This window comes from Heptranchias perlo, chromosome 21 (genome assembly GCF_035084215.1).
Source record: "Heptranchias perlo isolate sHepPer1 chromosome 21, sHepPer1.hap1, whole genome shotgun sequence".
NCBI lineage: Eukaryota > Metazoa > Chordata > Chondrichthyes > Hexanchiformes > Hexanchidae > Heptranchias > Heptranchias perlo.
In genome coordinates this window covers 16,245,253-16,269,954 of record NC_090345.1, presented here as the reverse complement: position 1 = coordinate 16,269,954, position 24,702 = coordinate 16,245,253, and the positions used below count along the sequence as shown (strand labels likewise).

The window sequence follows — 24,702 nt, the reverse complement described above, 5'->3', positions numbered from 1 at the left end:
TCCCACAAAGAAAAAGGGAGGGGCTGCCAAATCTAGAGCCCCCTGGGTGTCAAGCAGCATTCAGGGTAAGATAAGGCAGAAAAAGAAAGCCTACGATAGTCACTGGGAACTCATACTACGGAAAGCTTAGAGTATACAAAGTGCAGGGGTGAAGTTATAAAGGAAATTAGAAAAGCCAAGAGAGGACATGAAAAAATATTAGCAGGTAAAACCAAAGAAAACCCAAAGATGTTTTATAAATATATTAAGAGCAAGAGGATAACAAGGGAAGAGTAGTGCCTATTAGAGACCAAAAAGGTAAACTGTGTGTGGAGGCGGAAGATGTGGGAATGGTTCTTAATGAATACTTTGCATCTGTCTTCACGAAGGAGAGGGACGATGCAGGGATTGTAGTTAAAAGAGGAGGAGTATGAAATATTGGATGGGATAAAGAGAGAGAAGTATAAAGGGGATTCGCATCTTTGAAAGTGGATAAATCACCAGGGCCGGATGAAATTTATCCCAGGCTGTTAAAAGAAGCCAGGGAGGAAATAGCGGAGGCTGTAACAATCATTTTCCAAACTTCACTAGATACAGGCGTAATGCCGGAGGACTGCTAACATTGTACCGTTGTTTAAAAAGGGAGCGAGGGATAGACCGAGTAATTATAGGCCAGTCAGCCTAACCTCGGTGGTGGGCAAATTATTGGAATCAATTCTGAGGGACAGGATAAACTGTCACTTAGAAAAGGCACGAACTAAGTTGGGGGGGGGGGGGGGGGGTGTCGTGTCTGACTGACTTGATTGAATTTTTCGAGGCGGTAACAACGAGGATCGATGAGGGTAGCGCAATTGATGTAATCTACATGGATTTTAGCAAGGATTTTGACAAGGTCCCACATGGCAGATTGGTCAAAAATATAAAGGCCCATGGGATCCAAGGGAATGTGATAAATTGGATCCAAAATTGGCTCAGTGGCAGGAAGAAAAGGGTAATGGTTGACGGGTGTTTTTGCGACTGGAAGGCTGTTTCCAGTGGGGTGCCGCAGGGCTCGATACTAGATCCTTTGCTTTTTGTGGTATACATTAACGATTTGGACTTAAACATAGGGGGCATGACTAAGAAATTTGTGGATGACACAAAGATAGGCCGTGTGGTTGATAGTGAGGAGGAAAGCTGTGGACTGCAGGAAGATTGCAACGGGCTGGTCAGATGGGCAGAAAAGTGGCAAATGGAATTCAATCCGGAGAAGTGTGAGGTAATGCATTTGGGAGAGCAAACAAGGCAAGGGAATACACAATAAATGGGGGGGTACTGAGAGGTGTAGAGGAAGTGAGGGACCTTGGAGTGCATGTCCACAGATTCCTGAAGGTAGCAGGACAGGCAGATAAGGTGGTTAAGAAGGCTTATGGAATGCTTTCCTTTATTAGCCAAGGCATAGAATATAAAAGCAGGGATGTTTTGCTGGAACTGTATAAAACACTAGTTATGCCACAACTTGAGTACTGCGTACAGTTCTGGTAACCACATTACAGGAAGGATGTAATAGCACCAGAGAGGGTACTGAGGAGATTTATGAGGATGTTGCCAGAGCTGGAGAATTTTAGCTATGATGACAGATTTGATAGGCTGGTGTTGTTTACCTTGGATAAGAGGAGGCTGAGGGGTGATTTGATTGAGGTGTACAAAATTATGAGGGGCCTAGATGGAGTGGATTGGAAGGACCTATTTCCCTTAATGGAGGGGTCAATAACCAGGGGGGCATAGATTTGAAGTGATTGGTAGAAGGATTAGAGCGGAAATTAGGAAAAAATCTTTCACCCAGAGAGTGGTGGGATCTGGAACTCACTGCCTGAGAGGGTGGCAGAGGTAGAAACCCTCAACTCATTTAAAAAATACCTGGATGTGCACCTGAACAGCCGTGACCTGCAGGGCTACGGAGCAAATCCAGGAAAATGGGATTAGGCTGGGTGGCTCGTTTCTCAGCCGGCACGGACACGATGGGCCGAATGGCCTCCTTCTGTACCGTAAATTTTCTATGATTCTATGAACAGGCATTGGGAACAATTTTTTTCTGGGATAAAAAGTGAACAGATGTTTGAAAACAAAGATTGTGTGGAACACATTCAGAAATAAAAGATCTTGGGAAATAGATGTTTGGGGAAAAATCAATGTGAAAGAAAAAATAAAGAGTAATAGGGCCTTAAAAAAAGGAAATAAAAGACACAAAACAGAGTGAATAGATTTAATAAAAGTAGGGCCATGAATCAAAACAAAAGCCAGCTAGCCAATGGCAGGTAAGTATATAGTATGGATTGGTGCCACCTAGCCAGGAGGTTCTGCTAGGCGGCCTGAATCATTAGCATTGAAACAAATAGGGAAAATAAGTAACCAGGTGTGAAAAAAATCATGACACAGGAAGTGTAACAAACAGAAGTATGTACAATCTCAAGGCTTTTACTGTCTATATAAATAGATATTTATAGAAATAAACTAATTACCTTATCCCTTTAAGGGCCGATGACACTTTTAGCCAAATGTAGACTGAAGAATTTAGTAATACTTTTTTTTTTAAAAAGTCATTAATTCACACTAGGTATATTTCTACAGGCACTAACTGCCCTCAAGTACCCTGTGCACATGACTACACAGCCTAGAAGATTGTTGGCAGGATATTTAACCATGGGAATGAAGGAGGAACATCAAAACTTAGCCAGAGCTTGTAATCCAGATGTCTATGTATGTGCAGTTTCCACTGAGACAGTGGATTGTGATCAGCAGTGGGAACCCTGACAATTTATAGTCCTCCCTAAATCAAACCCAGAAGCAAACTGGAGCATCACAATTGCTACTCTGATTCAGATCACAGACTGGGGACTTAGTTTCATAGTGGGCAGCAAACTTACCAACTGAGCTTTTGGAGAGCTATTGAAAATATATATTTTATATATATACACACTAGTGTTACTGACATATTCCATACAAAAACAGAAATAATGGAGCAGAAAAAGTTGAACAACAGATGTCAGTTAAATGGTTAAGCAACCTCACCCCAATAAAATATTCAGTGTTAACCAAGCCTACTATCTATGATGTGTCCATTGAAGATTTTTACCAACCTCATTATGTGGCAAACCCGCTGCTGAAAATATCGGAATTTTCTGTCCTCTAGCAATGCTATTCATACCATCTATTGCCGAGATTCCAGTTTGGATCATTTCTTCTGGGTATATACGACACTGTGGATTTATAGGCTGACCTAAAATGCAATCCAAGCAAAAACGCTCTTTATACAAATTAGGAATGATATTAGCAGTAGCATTATATTGTGTTTTATGGTGGAATATGTGACCAATTCAAGCACACTGCTTAGTCTTGTACTCTCAATTTGAGATACCCAATTCAAGTTTACTCTAACTAGAATCTGTTATACCATTAGAAAACAGATTCCTCACTTTGAGAAATTTAACCAAGTGCCTGCAGAGCACTATTCAAGTTCAGGTTTTGGCAACTGACTGGGATCACGCAGAGCTGCAGTAGTTGGCTGGCTCATATTCTACAAATGCAAGCTTTTACCACAGAATTATTAGGATTTGAAAAATACCAGTAGATAGCAGCCAACACAGCTTCAGAAAGTGACCTGACTTTTTTTTGTGAGGAAACAATATTTCAAATGAACTTTGATGCCTTTGAAAAAAGTTCTGCACAAAAGACAAAATTTAAAGCAATAGGAAATGGATAACAAATTGGTCAAAAAGAAAGCAGTGAGAGTCTTTGTTACAGGAATGATGGAAATCTTGATTGGAATGCAGGGACCCCAAGTTTTATGTTCAGAAAATGAATGCAAATTGAAGGGGGTGCGCAGTATTGCCTGATGCGGTAGCCAAGGACTTACAAAGCAAATTAAATAAATTATGTAAGCGGGCAGGATGGCAGATGAAATTCAATATGGATAATTGCAAAAAACTTCTCAATGGAAGAATAAATGAGCGACATACTCTATGAATGGTGTTGAACTAGCCAAGAATGAAGTTGAAAGAGATTGAGAGGTATTAGTAGACTTCGCATTTCATGTGTTCATTCACTGAAGCAGCAGAGTAAATAGAATGCTAAACCAAATAATATCAGTCAAAGGACCTCATTCTAAAACAGTATAGTTCTCTGGACAGACTCACCTTGACAAAACGGTGTCCAGTTGAAGTCACAAACATAGCAAAGACATGCAGCCTCAGAGGCAATGCAGAAGATCCATCAAGCTGTTCCCACACAGCGCAAACTCATGCAAAGCTCTGAATAGGTATTTAAGCTTAAATGACCCCCAATCTTCTACAGACATGTTGATCGATTCAATCAAATCGATTATGGTAGTACAACCAGCACTTCTAGCATCCTACCACTGGCACCAGAGAACAAAAGTTGGAAACCAGGCAACCATTCCTGGTTACTACCAGCAAGAAAATCTAATTTGAAAATAGACAGTTTTGCTGAGATCAGTGCTGCAGAGGCTGTATTCAAAATGCACTCTACTCACTGACACAATATTGTGTTTAAACAGGTAGATTCCTCTGATGATGCATTTATACCTCAAATGTATTTGGTTGTAACAAAGAGGTGAATCCCAAGCCCTGCCAGCAGTTTATTCGCTACTTACATGTCATTTATATCTCAAAAAAAGTAGCTAAATGAATCCAAAATACATAGTTTACTCCTGATAATTTTTGAATTAGCCAATAATTTGAATTAAGCAATGTAAATAATACAACAAAATGGAGAATTTAGTGCTAAAAGAATTGAATTATCAGATAATTTGAATTAAGCAACTTTGAACTGAGAGTTGATTGTATTGCTGGGATGTGACTTTAGGATTAAAAATTCAGAGTTAAGGAAACTCCTTAAGATTAGCTTGAAGATTTATGGATTAATTGAAATTTTCAGAATACAAGCACAAAAATTAATTTTTCTATACATTTTTGGTTTTCTTTGCAGTATAAATTTCTTAACTTAAAAAGTGTGGCCTAAAAATACCTCTCCAGGCTGATCAAGGAGCATCTATAAACTGATCATTTCAGTGCATGTTATTCTCCCAAGGAATCCACTCACTGCCTCGCACCAATTGCCAACTGAGATCAGGATTTGTGTATGCAGAATTCAACGCCTACAACTTACTCTCCATAGTGGAGTTTTCCACACTAATGCACTACATCAGGCCAGGCCACATTTTCTTTCATAAAGATTGGAATATTAAATAGGTGAATTTTCAGGAGTTCAACCCATAATTCTCTCAAAATTTTTGTTTATGACTATCAGCTTACCCATAATATCCAGATAATCTTCAGCCAGTACTGTAGGTCCTCTGTCAATGGGTTTCCCTGATCCATTGAATACTCTACCTGCAAAGTAGCACTGCTATTATTACTCATCAATAGCAAAATTACAAATATTATTTGATACAGATGTATTCTTGGTGGTTAGGTAATTCACACTACAGTTTTATGAAGTGTAAATCGAATGTCAAGGCCCAAGTCAACGTTCCTTCCCTCTGGTGTCGTGTCAGGCCCTAACTTCAAATTCAGCCTATGTTCACAGTGCAGCTGCAGTGTTGTTGCAAAGCAAAATGGCTATGCATCAATACTACAGTTAGTGTGAATGCACTCAACATTGTTGAATTCAGTTTCTTAATATACTCTCAACCATTAATAATATCTGATTTCAAACTATTCTTGTGTTCAAGACGCTTTATTGCAAAAACAAAAATAACAGTAAAGCCATGCAATTTTAAGATATATATTAACCTGGACAGTAAAAGGACCAGTAATAGCTCAAAGGCAAATTCAATAGCAACTCCAGAGCCTCTCTTTTCAGCCTTGTTGTCCACTGATTTTAAAACCTATATTTCATAAACTAAAAAAAGACATAACAAAAAGTTCTCACTACTGTCAATGAAATTACTTTAAAATAGGGGCTACAGACTCCCAGTTACCCAAGAAGGGACCAGAATCATAAAATCAGACCATTTGACCTGTCAATTCTCCATTTCTGCTTTATTCCACATGAGCCACCTAGTCCAATCCCACTCCTGCTCACTCCCATGCCCTTTAATATTCATCTTTTTCAAATAAATATCTAACTCTCTTAAAGAGATGGATTCTGTTTCAACAATAGACTGTAGCTGAGAATTCCACATTTGCAGCTTTGATCAGTGGAAACATTTACTGAACAAAAACTCCAGCCCACTGGCGTCACACAGCAGAGACAACTATTCTCATGAACATAAGATGAAAATTGATCAGTTTTAATGTCTACATTGTTTGCATAATCGAAAATGTTCACTTTGCTGCTGCCACTTCTCTTTTTTTTATAAAAAAAGACACTTCTAGAACCCTCCAAGTAATATTTTGTTAGAATTCAAATCCAACCAAATAGGTGGAGACATCCCTCATGTAATTAGCTTTCCCACCTTTGAAGCTCCTTCCAGTGCAATTCTCCTCCCTAGTTCTTAAAATGGTGAGCAAGAAACAAGCTTCAAAACCAAAAAATGGTTTGTTTCAGCCACAAATATAAAAATGTAATTTTATTCAAATTACTGTTTAATTTGGAAAATCCAGAAGATTTCAAATACTGTACAATATTTCTAATTCCAATTAATCGTTAGGAAATTTAAAAATAGATTTGAATATTTTGCTTATAAACATGGTATCACAGCGTAAAAGTCATCTTTTAGAAGCTTTCAAACTATTATAAAAATGGAATGCAGATATTTAAAACATTAACATACACAACAAAATTAAATATAAATGAAAAAAAGAGTACTAATACCTGGAGTTGACCTATAGCCTATTATTTCTCATTAAAAGACTGCAATGCATTAAAATTTTAGAAACACAAGAGTAATACCCTTCACACTTCAATGATAAATTTATAATATAAATCATGAATTCCAAGTTAATTCCAATTTGGCATGGGCTTAAACAGATCAGAGAATTAAATGCGTGGCCCAGGGTTGTGTGGAAGACAGGGGTTTCGATTCATGGGGCATTGGCAACTGTACTGGGAAAATAGGGAGCTGGTCCATTGGGACGGGCTCCACTTAAACTGGGCTGGGACCAGTGTCTTGGCGAATCAAATAACTAGGGCGGTAGATAGGGCTTTAAATTAACGGCATTAATAAACGGGTCATTTTCAGGTTGGCAGGCTGCCACAAGGATCAGTGCTTGGGCCTCAGCTATTTACAATCTATATTAATGACTTAGATGTAGGGACCGAGTGTAATGTATCCAAGTTTGCTGACGATAAAAGCTAGGTGGGAAAGTAAGCTGTGAAGAGGGCAGAGAGAGTCTGCAAAGGGATATAGGCAGGTTAAGTGAGTAGCAAAGAAGGTGGCAGATAGAGTATAATGTGGGGAAATGTGAGGTTATTCACTTTGGTAGGAAGAATAGAAAAGCAGAATATTTTTTAAGTGGTGAGAAACTATCGAATGTTGGTGTTGAGGGATTTGGGGGTCCTTGTACACGAACCACAGAAAGTTAACATGCAGGTAACAGCAAGCAGTTAGTAAGGAAAATGGTATGTTGGCCTTTGTTGCAAGGGGGTTGGAGTACAAGAGTAAGGAAGTCTTGCTGCAATTGTACAGGGCTTTGGGGAGACCACACCTGGAGTGCTGCGTACAGTTTTGGTCTCCTGACCGAAGGAAGGATATACTTGCCTTGGAGGCGGTGTAAAGAAGGTTCATTAGATTGGTTCCTGGGATGAGATGGTTGTCCTAGGAGAAGAGATTGAGTAGAATGGGCCTATACTCTCTGGAGTTTAGAAGTCTGAGGGGGCTTGACAGGGTAGATGCTGAGAAGTTGTTTCCCCTGGCTGGAGAGTCTAGAACTAGGGGTCATAGTCTCAGGATAAGGGGTCAGCCATTTAGGACTGAGATGAGGAGAAATGTCTTCACTCAGAGGGTTGTGAATCTTTGGAATTCTCTTACCCAGAGGGCTGTGAATGTTCAGTCGTTGAGTATATTCAAGGCTGGGATCGATAGATTTTTGGACTCTAAGGGAATCGAGATATGGGGATTGGGCGGGAAAGTGGAAATGAGGTTGAAAATCAGCCATAATCTTATTGAATGGCGAAGCAGGCTTGAGGGGCCGTATGGCATATTCCTGCTCCTATTTCTTATGTTCTTGAAGGCTCCTGGCAGGCCAGCTTCCTAAGGAAAATAAAATCTACTTACCAAGCATATCTTCGGACACAGGTGTGCGAAGGATATCACCTGTGAATTCGCAGGCTGTTTTCTTTGCATCAATACCTGATGTCCCCTCAAACACCTGTGCAAGATGAAAAAGACATGGAGGTACATTTAAAATGCCCCAAATTCTCTGGTAAGGGGAATAAAAGGCATTGGATAATGCTCGCTATATAATTATAGCTATGTGAAAATGGTACTACAGCGACACCTGTAAATTAGGGACATCTATGGGACTTGCATCAAGTGTCCTTTGTTTGCCGGTTTCCTTATTTTCAAAATGGTAATTGTATGTATAGTAAACTGGATGAGCCAAATATCCTGAGATGGCTATATTTCCTGCAGCGTTCCTTCTTTTGTTCACCCTCATCTGGGATCATGGTTAATTCTGAAGCTCAGCCAGCGAGATGTGATTTCAGTTCATTTTCCGTTCGTTGGGTTTCCCAGTTCATTGCCATCCTGGGGTCCTTTTCCATTGAGGGAGAGATGTCATGATCCTGGGATCTGCTATGTTGGCAGCCTGCACAGGGAGAGGCAGCTGCTATAGGGCCGGAGTGCCTGAGAGATCCCAGCCAAATTGGAGTCCTGCAGACTCCTGTCCGGGAACTCCTCCCTCTGTGTGCTGCAGCTGCTAATGTTTGATGAGCTAGGGAGTGGGCAGGGGTCTATTAGCAGCTCATCAGTACCTGACATACTGGTGGAATGAGACGTGGTGTTGCCCAGTGCAGTTTCCGGCTTTCGTTGTGGAATGGGGAGTTCTTTACCCAGCATCCATAGTGGTAGAGAAACTGCTCTATCCCTGGTATAGAGCCGTGCAAGCATTCAATCCCAGAAATAGAGTGGTTTCTCAGCTGCTAAGGATACTGGGTAAAGAGCTTGCCATTCCACAAAAGCTATTTCCATCACCCACTGCTGCCTCATACTGACCTGCAGGTCCCGTGTTTTACGTTGTAAATGAGTGTACATGAGAGTGTCCATGGTTTCAAAGTGCAGCTTATATCTGTTACAATGTAAGTTATTTGGGACTGTCATTAAGTGTCCATTTTTTGCAGGTGTCTTGGTAAATACTATTCAAAATGTAAAATCTACCATGGAATTATTCATGGTGAATAAAACTGTTTTCTGTTGCAAAGGGAGGTGGCTGCTGGGGTGAGAAGTCAGAAAGTAATTCATATCTCCAATGAAAGGATTTGAAAGTAGTTAGTAAGACAACCCCACCAGCATAATGAAGTGCTTTTGATTTTATTTTCTAGAAAATAAATCAGTATTTTCCCTAATCTTTACAGGCAAGCAGATAGAAAAAATAAAGTGTTGCATCTCTTTTCCTTTATTAGCCATCCATTTAGATAATGTTTTTTAAGCTAAGGTCAAGAACTATATAAACAATAAAATATTAAACTGATTCGCATCCATCTTTCTTCACAAAATATCTCGAACAGGTTACCAAAAGGCGCTGCTTAAAACAGGTTTTAAATTCAAGACTTTTATACAAAACCTCCCTCCATACTTGAATCATGGTACAATCTTTCCAGAACTTGCCACTGTTTATATGAATCCAACTTGCTGTTGAGTTTGGAGATAAACATTTTGACAAAGGGTCTTCGCTCTTCAAAGATGCTGCCTGATCAGAGTGTTTCCAGCATTTGTTTTTTTTCAGATTTCCAGCATCTACAGTTTTTTTTGTAATGGAGCTATACTTGTATTCAACTCTACTACTGCACTTACCCACTGTAGTTGGTCAGCTAGTACACAGTATATATAAATTTTGCTTTCAAAATATCAGAAAAGTTCAGTTCAAGCTTTACCTTGTTTGATTTTTCTTTAAAACAGTTGCATGCACTGCTCCCCTGGAGGTTTTCATCTATGGCAATCTTCCATTGGTAGAGTGAAACAGGAGTCTTACAAAAATGCCATTCACCATTAAAAGAAGATCCTGGGAGTTGTAGACAAACCTGCCACCTTATTGAATTTCTGTAGCCAAGTATGATGGCTCTGGACACTCCCATGAATTTGACTCCAGCTTTCCCACAAGCACGGTAAAATATTATTGGGAAGCATTTCAAACAGAAAATGCAAGTATAATTTTCTTACAAATTTTCGAAATTATGTTTCTATATCTTACAAACAAATCCAGCAGTAAATGTTGTTTAGCGCAGAACTTGATAGTGGCAAAAAGGATTAAAGAAAGAATATATTTTAAATAAGAGCAAATAAAAGGTGCACTGCCTTGGTATTCCGTTCAACTGAGCTGAGCTTTGGATCTCACAGCTGCTCCACCAATTCTGCTTACTACCACATCCTAAATTCTGCCAGTCTCTACCCCATCTCAAAACTCCAACTCAAGAGCCTTCACCAACGTTTTTGCATGACCATAATCAATTACTCCAATGCACTCCTTGCTAGGCTCTCATTGTCCACCCTCCAAAGTTCAACCTGTCCAAAACAAAGCTGCCTGTATCCTGTCCTGCACTAAGTCCAGGTTATCCATCCCCCCCCGCACCCCCCCCCCCCCCGACTAATGCATCAAATTGAAAATCCTTGCCTTCAACTTCAAATCTCAAACGGCTTTGCACCTCCCTCGGTCTGCAGCCTCCTCCAACCGTAGATCACATCCTGCACCCTTCAGTCCTTTAGTTCCAGCCTCTTGTGCAGTGTCCCTTCTTCAACCTACCATTGCTTGGAAAGCTTTCAGTCACCTCAGCCCGACTCTCTAACTCCCTCCTCAAATCCATCTACCTCTCTACTTTCCTGTTCTCTTAAAAACCTCCTCAAAATTCATTTTTTCAACCTATACTTCAATCCTTTCCCCTAACCTCTCTCCCGTGGCTCAGTATCTGTTCCCTAAATATTCTTTTGTAATGCACTTTGGGACGTCTTGTATATTAAAGGTGCTATTTAAATGAAAGCTGTTGAGTTAATTGGCTTGTTTCCTTTTAAAAAAAACTGGTAGCTACATTCTACTGTTGATAATCAAATTTGTGAGAATTTAGTACTAAAAAAAATCTAAATTATAAGATAATGACTGTATGCTGACTCTTCATTTCTGATTCATAGCTTTTTGATCTTCATAATTGGTCATTTTGACTCCCAAGTACTATTTGCAGATTACGGTCTATACCTGTTCACTTGTAATTTATTTTCAATCAATCAGGTTCAAGTGTAACAGAAATTTGTATATGGATGCCCTTGATATATATTTCCCGTGGCATTGCTCATGGTATGTCGGATGACATGCTGTTTTACAATGATATGAGTTTTATATGATGCGATTAATATATATTATGCTGGTACAGTAGAGTCAGGTCTGTTTAAAGCCACAAAGTCTAATTATTAAGTAAACAGAGGTTCAGGTCAGAGTTTAATTGTTGTTTGGTCAAACAACTTTGTACAAATTAATTTGTGGCCTGAAACTGACCAACACCTCAGAAGCACCCAGAATTGCAAGACTGTTTTACGGGTGTGATGTACTCCTTTTAAAACATACTATCTGATTTCATGTATTGCTGTTCACAATGAGTCAGATAACCTATGTTAAATAAATATAAGGGAGTTATACCATGCAACACAATGTATTATTGGGACAAAAGATTTTCAGTGTCTGCAGGAATTTAGGTGTCCATGTACACAAATCACTAAAAGCTAGTGCACAGGTACTAAAACCAATCAAAAATGCTAATGGAATGTTGGCCTTCATCTCAAGGAGGTTGAAATACAAAAGTGATGAAGTTGGCTTGGCTTGTATTCCTTTAAGTTTAGAAGGTTAAGGAGTGATCTAATTGAGGTATTTAAAATGATAAAGGGATTCAATAGGGTAGATACAGAGAAACTATTTCCTCTGGTGGGGATTTCCAGGACAAGAGGGTTCAATCTTACAATTACAGCTAGGCTATTTAGGAGTGAAATCAGGAAGCACTTCACGCAAATGGTAGTGCAAATCGGGAACACTCTCCCAAAAAAGGCTATGAATGCCGAGTCAATTGAAATTTTTAAGACTAAGATCAACAGATTATTGTTAGGCAAGGATATTAAGGGATATGGAGAAAAGGTAATGAATGGTGGAGCCATGGATCCAACAAATTGACGGAAAAGACTCGAAGGGCTGAATGGCCTATTCCTATGAATCAGTTAAAATACAAATCACATGGCATTCTAGGATTTTTACTGGTGTTTTGAGGATCAAATTCAGCAAATGTTCACTGTTCTACAAAAACTGAACAATCTGAATGAGTGGGCATGGGAAGAAGAGGAGAGTGAGAAAGAAATGGGGGGGGGGGGGAGGAGGAGAGAGAGAGAGAGAGAGAGAGAGAGAGAGAGAGAGAGAGAGAGAGAGAGATCACAAACTAAAATTTATACTGCACCTTCAATGTAGCAAAACATCTGAAGATGCTTCACAGGTGGGTATCAGATCCAAGCACAAGTAGAAAAAAAGGGACTAGAGGAGCTGCTATCTATGTGATAGTTATTATGAAGTAATTTGAATGTGGAGATTTATGTAGCAAACCTAAGGAGATCTACGGATTGCTGCAGAAATGAAGTTGATCAGCACTGAAAGAAGAGGGTACAGGTAGATTGCAAGGGGTGAGACTATGAAGGGATTTGATGACAAGAATTTTAAATTTTATGCGGTGGCAGACAATGCCAGTAGAGGTTGTCAAGATTGAAATTTTGTGAGGGTTAGAATGTGGCAGATAGGATGTGGGCAACAGGAGGATGGATTTATGTAGGTTGGAGCTTGGGAGGTCAGTTAAGGAAGGTTCTCCTAGAATCTGGAAGTGACAAAAATGAATTTTTCAGCATCACCGGGGGGTGGGGTAGAGAAAATTGATGTTTCGGAGGTGGAAGTCAGCGGTGTTGATGGTGGATTGGATGTAGGGTTTGAAGCTCTGAGGATCAAGCAAGATACCAAGGTTGCACACCCTTGGTTTGAGTTTCAGTGGGCACCCAGAGAGGGGGGGGGGCAGGAGAGTGGAGATTACAAACTAGGGTGCAGAGATTCTGATAGGGGCCAAATAGAGTGGCTTGGTCTTGCTGAAATTGTGCAGCAAAAAATTCCCATTCATCCACAACTTGATGTCAGGCAGCATCCGACAACACAGCAACAGCAGTATAATCAAGGCTGGCAGTCGAAAAGTAAAGCTGGGTATTTTTGGCATACATGTGAAATCGGAACTCAAGCTTATGAATAATAGGGTAGAGTTTCCGCTTGTTTTGCGCCCACATTCCAGCGCAAACGGCCGAACCAGCGCAGAAGATCGGGAAATTTTAAATGCAAGTGAGTTACATCGAAAATACTTACTTTCGAGTTTTCCGCAATCTTTTACGCTGGTTTAAGATTCAATTCGTCCGGATCAGGCCCCACCCACAAAACTGCCCATGCCCCCAGGTCGACATTGCGAGTTTCCGCCGATTACGCTGGTTCGGGAAGGCTCTTCAAGTTGCGCTCATTTTCTTAGGCGCACTGGTAGGCACGTTTTAAATGTTTTTACATATCAAAAAATATTTAATTTACTAAGAAACTGAGTAGTGTACACCAATGAAACTAGTAAATGGTCCAGTATAGTTTTTTTTTAAAAAGTAATTTTCAGTGATTTAAAATCAGGTTATCACAGGTGGAGGAGACACTTATTAAAAATGCTTATTTTTTGTAATAAACCCATTTTCAGTTCTATTAATAAAACTGCACCACTCTAATACAATGAATTTTTTTTTAATGGAAAGAAAAAAATTACATTCTATTACGCTGTCCGGTTGCACTGATTCATGGAAGATTTTATGTTTGTGATTATGCAAATGCATTTTGGCAGAAACTTGAACTGTAACTTAACCAGTGCGATTTCGGGTGCATTCTGGGCCCAATTTCACGATTGCGCCCAAAGCGGAAACTCTACCCCATTGTCCTGAAGAGGCAACATACAGATAAATAATAGGAGTCCAGGAATGGAACCTTGGGGCACATCAGAGAAGCAGCCATTGCAAGAAATGTGCTGGCGATGTTGGAACAGATAAGAATGGAAACAATAAAAGGGCAGCGCCACAGAGGGGGACCATGAAGGAGGCACGGTGGAAGATGATTGTATGGTCAACTGTCAAAGGCCACTGAGAGGTCAAGGAGGCCCACTTATATGAATTAATTGAACAAAGTTCATGCTATAGTTTGTACTAGAAAATTGACAAATTACAACATGCTTGCATTTATATAGCGCCTTTAATGTAGTAAAAGGTCCTAAGGGTTCACAGTAGTTTTATCAAACAAAGTTTGACACCAAGTCACATAAGGAGATATTAAGACAGATGACCAGACGCTTGATCAAAGAATTAGGTTTTAAGAAGCATCTTAGAGGAGGAGAGGTAGAGGGGTTTATGGAGGGAATTCCAGGGCTGAGGGCCTAGGCAGCTGAAAACACGGCCATCGACGCTGGGGTGAAGGAAATCAGGGATGCACAAGAGGCCAGAATTGGCGGAGCACAGAGATTTCGGAGGGTTGTAGGGCTGTAGGAGATTACAGAGATTGGGAGATTTGAAAACAAAGATGAGTATTTTTAAAATTGAGGTGTTGCCGGACCGGAAGCCAACGTAGGTCAGTGAGCACAGGAGTGATGGGTTAACGGGACTCGGTGCGCGTTAGTATATGGGCAGCAGTGTTTCGGATGAGCTCAAGTTTACGGAGGATGCAAAGTGGGAGGCTGGCCAGGAGAGCATTGGAACAGTTTTTGGAACCCAATTGCTCAGTTGTGAAAGGCTACCTGTAACTCTTGAATTCAATTCCTGATCTTGGAGAGTGAGTTGATCTTAGTTGGGATGATAGTAAAGGGCACTGCCATTGGCCTCAGCACTTCTGGAATTTGGTGGAAAAAATCTGCTCAGATTTTGAGGCTACATTTAGTGTCGTTCAGCACCCAATTAGAGAAAGGTCATTTAAGCAACCAACAGAACACAGTGTAGATTCACCAGGACATTGCCAGGAAACTATAGTTATGAGTTGAGACTCAACTATGACTATTTCCACTGGAGCAACAATAGAATGAATAGGGAAAAGGCCCTTTCTTCTGGTTAGAGTCATTGATGAAGGGCAGCAATTTAAAATTGTCATTAATAGAATGAGGAGATTGATTAGAAGAAATTTCTTTATACAGAGGATTGTTGGAAACCTGGAATGCTTTAGTATAGAGTGGTGGAGACACAGGCCATTCTATCAGAGGAAATTTGGATACAATTTTGAAACTGAGAAAGATGCAGAGCTATGAAGAGAGAAGCAATAAAATTAGTTTTGGATTTCTCTAGCACAATGGATCAAATGGCCTCATTCTGTGCCATCAACCTCTATGGTTCTATGTCTAGGCTTCAGCAAGGTATCAGAGGGTAACTGTTGTGGAACCAAACTCTTTTGAGTCAGTATCTTTAGGACTGGAGGGGCAAATAAAATAGTCTTGCAGAACACATTTGGTAGTGATGTTTGAATTTAAGGTCAAAACTCTATTGCGCAGCGCAGCAGCATTCAACAATGCAAAATAATGATGTGTACAAGCAAATCCAGCATAAGTCCAAGGAATGGATACAGACACTAGCCTGTATTGGTGGGCTCCCCAATCACTTAGTGAATGTGCTGTAATATTAATCCATGCAGACAAGGAGGATTTCACTTTCTGTAACTGATTTTACATTGAATTCACTATTCTAACTTACACTTCCTGATTCTGTGCGCACGCTGCTTATTAACATGCTTCAATTTGATTGGTTAAGAGGATATACAGCAGCTTGCCCCATTCACACGGGTTCCAGATGCCCGGGAGAGGGCGCTGCACTGGATCGAGGGCCCGACAAGAGGAGCTTGCAGTTCAAAACCCATGAAAAGTCTATGGGCAATTCCAAGACTGACGCGCGGCGGTCACTGTTCGTTTGCCACTCAGAGCAAAATCTGGCCCAATAATGTTGAATATAGATAAGTTCTTCATGCAAAACCAGACAAGCAGAAAAAAAAGTGAATACAACTTCAGAGTAACTTTTTTGCCCCACTCATGAATTCAGGCATTGGAAGACTGCATCAAATGCTGCCAAAGCAATTCAAAAAAGTATGGATACATTCCTAATTCAACAGGAGATAGGAGGGCATGGATTTAGTACTAACACAATTTTGTGTTCCAAGTATTATTTTACATAAGTTATTCCATGAATTAGGGATGGGTTGGATTGCTACTTCAAAACTAAGGTTTTATACTGTGGAGATATTTACATTTTAGGAAAAATTCTAAGTTTTCAACACTTCATTTTCCAAACCAGTTGTTGAGAATTTTAGCAATAATTGGATGATCTAGTTACACCTGGTAATCAATGAATTTACTGAGCATTCATTCCAACATTATACAATTTCAATACAAACTCCTACCTGTACTATAGCCTTAGTGCCGCTAACTTCCAGAACCTGTCCACTTCGGATGGAGCCATCAGGAAGTGTCAGATGCACAATCTCTGCATATCTTGGAAACTAACCGCAAACAAACAAAGCCTTTAATGTTTTAACTGAGAAGTCATATGAATCCAGATAAAATACATATCTTCTCTAAACACAGTTTTAATCCAATATTAACATTTTATAGTCCCAATCCATTCCCACAGGGCTGAGTGAATTTATTAAAAGCACATACTGTACATTATATGCACTGCAGACTGTATAATTGAACTATTGTAATGTTGTTTTGGAAAAGTTGCTCATGATATTTAGATCAAGAAAGAATTTCACTTAGATTTGTTATGCTTTGGTCAAGTTAAGGTTTGTACAATGCTGCTGTTCCAATTTTTGTAAATGCCAGGTCTCTACTAGATCTTGCTCATTCCACCTCATTCCCACAGATTTTCTACTCTAAACACAACACTTGAACGCATGCTGATTCAAACATGTTCATTAGTTATTTGCATTTTTATTGCTCAACACCGTATAACTTCAAATGAAAAAGCACATTTTACTGAAGCATTTAAATTTAGATTCAGCAGCAGTATGACTGATTGAATGGACGGAGGTGCTAATTAGGAGTTGTTTTATAAGCACTCTATTGAAATCCTGATCTCAGCACAACCTTTCTTGGCAAAACATTTTAGTTATTATTTTGTAGGATTCAAAATTATACATATGGTTGGCATTCAGAATTACCCACATTTAAGTTTTTATAGTGATAAATACCTTTACTTGGTCCAAGATCACCAATGGTCCATTAACCCCAGACACAGTCTTATAAGCTATTAAAAATAAAATTCACAGTAGAATCAGTGCTTTATTCAGAAATTTATTCATCAAATTCAATGCAAAATATACAATATAATAAGCAACAGGGTCACTATCTAATGCTTTTATAAATGTTAGACTGCAAGTTAAATTAAATGCAGTTGATGCAAATATACACAATTCATGAACATGTTATTTACATTTTCACTGTCTTTTAATGCAACATACCACTTCTCCATAAAACTTTTTTTTTAAATTGTTGCTGTTCTGTTTACTAAGGGATTCCCCTTCCATATCAGCCTCGTTAGAGATTATTTTTAATGAAACTGAAGGAAAATGAAGATCAGTAGAATACTTCCATTGCTGGTCAACCTCAAATATTAACAGAATCACCATTTGATGGACTAGGCACAATGGCATTACTGTTGTACGGGTGGTCAACTATCACTGAGACTCACTGAGTTGTAAGAAAAGCACATTTTTTGCAGCATGATTTTGATACATTACCAAAGTGTGCAAAATTGCCTTATTAGTTTTTAACTGCAACTTTGGACAGTACTCTCAGGTGACAAAGCAATAAAGGGAGACACACACAAGCTATTACCTTGCCCTTTTTCCTTTACATGGGAAAATATTACCCATGCAGACACAGGAGACAATTTGACTATGTTTGACATTTGTTTCTGATCAGCCTTCTCTCACATCTGTGGTGGCTGAAGTAAGGACTGCATTGTTTCGATAGGCCTCTATCACGCTTTGCTTTTTGTGTAATCCGTCAATCTCTTCACCGATATCAAAGCTGCAAGGAAATTAGAACAGACCAGCTCTACTGCAGTGCACTAAAGCTTAGCGGGGTGCATCCACTATGCAACTAATTAGGCTGCAGCCAACAGAATAAACCTGTCAATGTTCGCTTGCTGTTTCCCACACACCTGCATTTCATTCACTAATAAGCAAACATCGGGAGAGGCAAGGCAAATTGCTCAAGCATGAAAACCATATAACAGTGTTGCAATCAACTACAGTATTTCTAGTTTCCATTTAGGAGTTGCAAAATGCTTAAACTAAGACTTATTCTGGAACCAGACAATCCACCCAGTTACTTGCTGGAAAAGTAATATTGCTAAATCTTCTAAAAATAGTCCTAAACAGAGAACATTTATTCTATTAATAGATCATTTTTGAAAAGCTTCAGGTTAATCATCTCAAGTGGATCTTTCATCTTTATAACATTCTTCCTACTCTGCCTTGGACATTTTTTTTAAAGCACCAATTTGCCAGTACAGAGACCTTCAGTACAACCACTCAATAATGGACAATTGAACCTGAACAATGACTAATGGGAAAAAAGTTAACCAGGTATTGCAGCAAATAGGGAAGGGGTACCATTTTTAGCAATAAACTTAATTTCAGGTCATTGAATGGTGAATTTGATATATTCAACTACACAATTGAGATAGCTAAATATATGTTTTTGGATTGAGTTACATTGCATAGTACAGTAATTGATCCAACTGTCTAAAAAACAAAACCTTTGATTCAGACAAAGCCAGAAAGTAACTCTGAATACAGCAATTTCAATATTTTGCAGATAAGGCATCATTGACACCTTATTATACAAGCTTTTTAAAAAATATATAATTGAATTATTTAATGCAATGAAATGATATGTAATTTACCAAGTAGATTAGTAAATTGGAATAGCTGGTGTAAAAAGTATCCACTTTAATGCCATGGTTAATATAAAGAAAGTATTTTGTATTACTTTGAAATTAGACTACGTTTTGACTCTTTGCACAATTTAATTCAGTACAAGTTTTTTTTCCATAATCCATCAGGAAGCACCATTTCAATTATAAATAAAAACTCTCTCCACCCCTTCCCCACTTGAGCTCAAGTACACAACCCCGTTTAACATGCAGCTCCTGAGCAGGTCACAAGGCCGCCTGTTCAGCTGCCAGCAGCTTTTGTGTACAAAGATGTTAATTGGTTCTAATCCCTTCATAGAAGCTGTTTTGGTAGCCTGACCCAGCACCCTGAAGGACACCTTGGTGTGAAATACTAAGGACCCATTCAAGTAGGAGTGAAAGAAAGCAGTGTGCATTCCAACACATTTGATTTAAAAGGCTGGAGGGTACAGCATCATTCTAAACTGAATAAATCTTACAAGTTGTGGTAACAGTGAAGTATGCTCTCATCAGAGATGTAATCTACTAAAAGAGTGCCTAAACTGCAACTTATTTTCAAAATTATACAGCCAAATTAAAATATGTTACATATTACCTAAATCGAAACTAAACGGCAATACTGAGTCAGTTCAGTTTGTATACATAATAGCAAGATTAGCACGATTGAGACTAGGTAACCTAAAACAGTCCTTAAAATAGTCCTAGTGTCAGGTCTGTTTCGCTTTTTCCATTATTTCCCCATGCCACACAAAAAAAAAGCCAAAACATCAAGCATGTGGTTTGACTAGACCCTATGGTGCAAATATGCTGTCTTCCTCTCTTTTCACGTCCATCTCACTTATTAAGAGACCCGAAGAGACTCACTAGCAGATTCTTTAATAGTCTTTCCCTGCGTTATTCGGTTTGGTAAATTTAGTATTTTCAGGGTTAGCTAGCTGGCTTGCATACATTTAACACCTGACTAACTAGGCAGGATACTGATTTATCTGAGTGTACAGCTTTGTAATATTTCAGGGTTCTATTTTACACATATTCTCTACTAAGATGCTAACTGAACAGTAGTACTGTACTGAAATCATACTATTGAAGCTATGCTTTATTAGTGTCATTTGGTTGTGGCATTTGCCTTTTAAGTATGTAATTTGAAATATATGAACAGTTTCCTTATATACGTGGAGATTAAAAACTTAAATTCGAGAATTTTTTTTAAAAAGTATTAACCCTAAATCCACCATCAGAAACTGATTTCCAGTTAAAGCCGAGCAAGAATAGAAGGCAAGTAGGCCAAAACTAACAGTTTAATCATTGCTTGCACTAATGTGGTGGTTTTAGTTCCATAGCACCTTCTACATGTGTTACATGTAAGGAATAAGTTATTGTGTATGGATCTGTCCTCGTAAAGGAAGCGATTTTTCAATACTATTCCATTTCTGTATAAAGTTACTTGAAAGGGTGAAAGATCTTTTATTAGCATTTTTCCAAAATTGCACATAAAGGGAATTTCAACTTTCTATTCACGTGTAGTACTGTTTTGACCTATAAAGTAACTATATTCTGTGTCTAGGATGTGTTTGGTGAAGTGAGTAACAAATTTGATGTACATTTTATTATGTGGTGGTTAAATCTGACAAAGCTTAATTTGTCCAGTGTAATTTTTTTGTTTTACTTGTGTAAACCGCTCCAGTGTTTTGGTATTTTTACGGGGAAGAATTTTAGGAAAAACAGCTTTATATAGACATTTTCATCTTCAGTGTGTTTGGTGCAAAATGATGCATTAGCAGCTGGAGGGGGATGGGGTTGTTTTAGTCAAGTTTTATTATCCCTCTGTATAAACTTTTTCCAAATTGGGTACAAATTTATCAGTTTATCTCAGGAAACATAGTTCAAGTACAAAATTGAAATTGAAAATTAATTTGATTCTTCCAGATTACAATCTGTAAAACATTGTATATTTCCAATTCAAATGCATCTGTTAAATAACAAAGACTTGCATGGTGAAATTTCTACTTAATACCCTGACATCAGTACATTGAAATAAAAGGAAGCACATTACTACTACCTCTTCCTTGGCCAATTTAGTTGTGAAATACATTAATGGTGCTGTGGCAATATCCTAATCCACCATAGTGATTGATCACATGTAGCTTACTTCTGAATCTCAAAAATTTTTGGTATTAGAGGAATTGTCTCTACATTTTCAAAATGCTTAAAAAGCACTACTGCAAAAGTGCAACTGGGAGACTTGCTGCTAAACTATTTAAAATTGTCAATTTATTAAATGAAAATAAAACATGAATAGGTTGCAATATGCATATATTATAGAGAATGTTGATTTCCATGCCTTGGATTATTGTTTCTATGAAATAATTTCCTTCATACAATATGGACGTAATGTTGAATGTTGGAAGATCATTCCTTCATCTGCAGTGCTCATGCATTTAATAAACTGAAAGCAAACAATGAGCATGCTTTTACTTTAAGATGCATTGAATTAGCTGTTGTAAGATATCTAATTCACTCTAGACCACAAACTACAAAACAACAGGACAGGAAGCACACTCAGCCTGTCTACTGATTCACAAATGTAATCTTTCTTCGTTTCAGTGATTGCAATTAGCCTCCTAAGAACATTCTTTCAAAGTTCTTTTCCCTGAAACCCTGAAGTAATCAAACAAATAATCTAGATCCGCCTCAGCTTAGAGTCAGAAGGTGTGGGTTCACTATAATATATGCACATTGCAAGTCTTGACTGATGCTTCAGTGCTATGCTGTCAGATAAGACATTAAATGGAGGACCCGTTAGCCCTCTCAGGTGGATGCAAAAGATCCAACGGCACTATCCGAAGAGCAGGGGAGTTCTCCCAGTGTCCTGGGCAAAATATTTATCCCTCAACCAACATCACTAAAAAGAGAGAGATTATCTGGTCATTTATCTCACTGCTATTTGTGGGACTTTGCTGTGCACAAATTGGCTGGTGGGTTTTCCTACATTACAACAGCAACTAAACTTAAAGTACTTTGTTGGCTGTGAAGTGTTTTGGGACACTGCGGTCGTGAAAGTCACTATATAAATGCAAGTTCATCTTTTCTGTACAAGGTTGTTTTGGTTTCCATTCTCTGTACTTTTTTTTAAGTGCTCCTTTACATAGATGTAAATTAATGCACGTGCTTGTACATTTCACAATAGATTACATTTTCAATATTTGTACAATTTCAAGCATTTAGTCATGGAATTAAGTTTTCACTCCTTCAAATCAATCGGGGAAAACAGACAAAGACAAAGCAGCTCAAATCATTTCACCCACCCACTAAATGATTTCAAAATAAGAGTCAAGAAGCTGTGGAGGATTAATTAGATCCAGTTTCAATACAAGTCTGTTAGTTATGAATAACTTTATCCTTGCATTATATATATCCTATATAAATGCAAGTTCTTTCCTTCTTGGGAGTTAATATATGGGCAGCATAGGAACAGAGTAGGCCATTCAGCCCCTCAGGCCTGTTCTGTCATCCAATTCTGTATTTGTTGATTTAGTAAAATGTTGTTGTATACAAACCATTTTCTGCAAGAATAACTGCTCAAAAGGAAAGTAGTGTGATCATTGGCATTTGCCAGTATTTGTAGGAAGTCCCACCCACATTGTCTGACCACGAATTTAAGACAGTGATTTGCACTGTTTATCCTTTATAAGCACATGCAATTATGAAAGAATTTACTTCTTGTAACTGCATAGTGTGGTACAGGTAGAACACAGGTATCAAAGATGAGGATCATAAGACCTAAAAGACGCAGTGAAGGCGAGTGTCTATGTCATCTGTTAAAGCTCTTACATGGAAACATAGCAGATTCGCCGAGCAGCAGTGCAATATAAGCTACCCAAAGCTCATCCATAATAAATCAGTTTAGCACCTTAAGCAGGAAGTGAGACTCTTGACCCCAGATAAAATACAACTCATCCAATAATTTAAATGTTGGATCAAAAGCTTGTGAGCTAAGAAAGACACCAGCCAATGATTGCAATAGAAACCTTGGTGATCCAGGATCTAAGTAACATAGGACTATTGCTCTAAAATGCTTTGACTTGCATGATGTGCACTCTCTCAAAAGCCCTGCAAGGATTGGATAGAGGTGATGCAGTCAACCAAGAGGAAAGTCTTCTGATCTCATGGGTATAAGGTGATCTGGCCTCAGCATCCATAATCATCTGACAACCAATGACCTAACTTTGAACTAAGGCCAGATCGCCTATCTATGGCCACATACTTGCAGTCATTTATGTATAAATGGGAACAAGATGGGCATGGTAAGGCAGTATGCGTGACCTAGCAACAGCCAGAATAGTGAACACTCCTTAATCAGAATAAATGTCAGATTTTCCCTTAACTTTCTAGCTCTCTCATTTCTCGTGTGGAAGGATGAGGGCAGTCCCAATAAAATAAAATTTCACGTTACTATCCCATTGCTAATTTTGCCAGATTTCTTGGCCCATTAGCCACAGTCCTGAAGGCTACTTAGAAACACAACAAACTGTTCTATTTCGCATAGGACTACTTTTAGTGGACCTGAACAAAATTGCTGCCAGAAACCTGCCCCTGCTGTAACATACACCACAGTAGGAAATAACAGAAGTGAGGACCTTATTAGGAAAGCTGCTTCTTGGAAACTCCCTCCTGTACCAATTACTTTTTAATGAACCTTCTACTGAATTACTTTCTTCAATCTTATTTTCTTAAACTTTTGTCTGATTACACCCTTATGAAGTGCCTTGGGACATTTTTCTGCATTAAAAGGTGCTATATAAATACAAGTTATTATTACACGTGAACCCGAAGCAATATAATGCATAAATGCACATTGCAAATCTCAAAAATCATCTTCAAATCTCATCTTTTTTTCTACACTTCTTACCTGGTTTGTTATATAATTTTTATAAATGTAGTTTTAATAACTTCAACGAAGTGAAAAAAGTTATAACATAAAAGAACTTTCCTCTCACATTCCAACACTCTTGCAGAGAATGCACCCAGGCACCTATGTTCCTTATTCCAGGCACCAAATCACATGCTACATAAGGAAAATAGGGGGAAAAAATGGTGTTCAATATCCATCAACTAATTAATGAATAATTTATATTCACAACTCAATTCCATTTCCATCTTGACTGCACTGTAAGTTATACAGCAAAGAACAGCCAGATCTAAACTGAAGGCTTTTCATTTATGCTACAATAGACATCTAAATTCTGCATTAAGTAAAGCCAACAATCTTCTCAATTATGCCATACGATTTCAGTGAAATCCACCCTTATTCCAGCGAAATGACGTGCAAAGTAGAACTGACATAATGAGAACATACTAGATTACAATAGGAAAAAATGACAATCACCCAGTCTATTTATTCTATCGACAATACGTGTTACATATTGTCGATAGAACGTGTGTCGAACATAGGTTAAGACTCCCACAATTAATCCTTTTCAAGTGAATAAAAAAGTTACATTAACAGGAACAGAATTCACTATTTCACAGAAGCATGAATAGATATATAAGTATTTCCCCCCCCCCATAAAGAGGCTGCATTCCCAGGG

At 38.6% G+C, this 24,702-nt stretch overlaps 1 protein-coding gene across 1 annotated transcript in view; it reads right to left on the bottom strand.

The window, feature by feature from the left end:
* The window catches only part of atp6v1ba (ATPase, H+ transporting, lysosomal, V1 subunit B, member a), a 70,976-nt gene that overhangs the window by 37,220 nt on the left and 9,054 nt on the right, over positions 1-24,702 (bottom strand). Inside the window, exons 2-6 of the mRNA XM_068002143.1 lie at positions 17,385-17,440; positions 16,593-16,691; positions 8,198-8,291; positions 5,292-5,369; positions 3,099-3,238 (exon numbers count right to left, since the gene is read on the bottom strand). Of these exons, the coding sequence (XP_067858244.1) occupies positions 3,099-3,238; positions 5,292-5,369; positions 8,198-8,291; positions 16,593-16,691; positions 17,385-17,440 (467 nt within the window). The remainder of the gene's footprint in view (positions 1-3,098; positions 3,239-5,291; positions 5,370-8,197; positions 8,292-16,592; positions 16,692-17,384; positions 17,441-24,702) is intronic.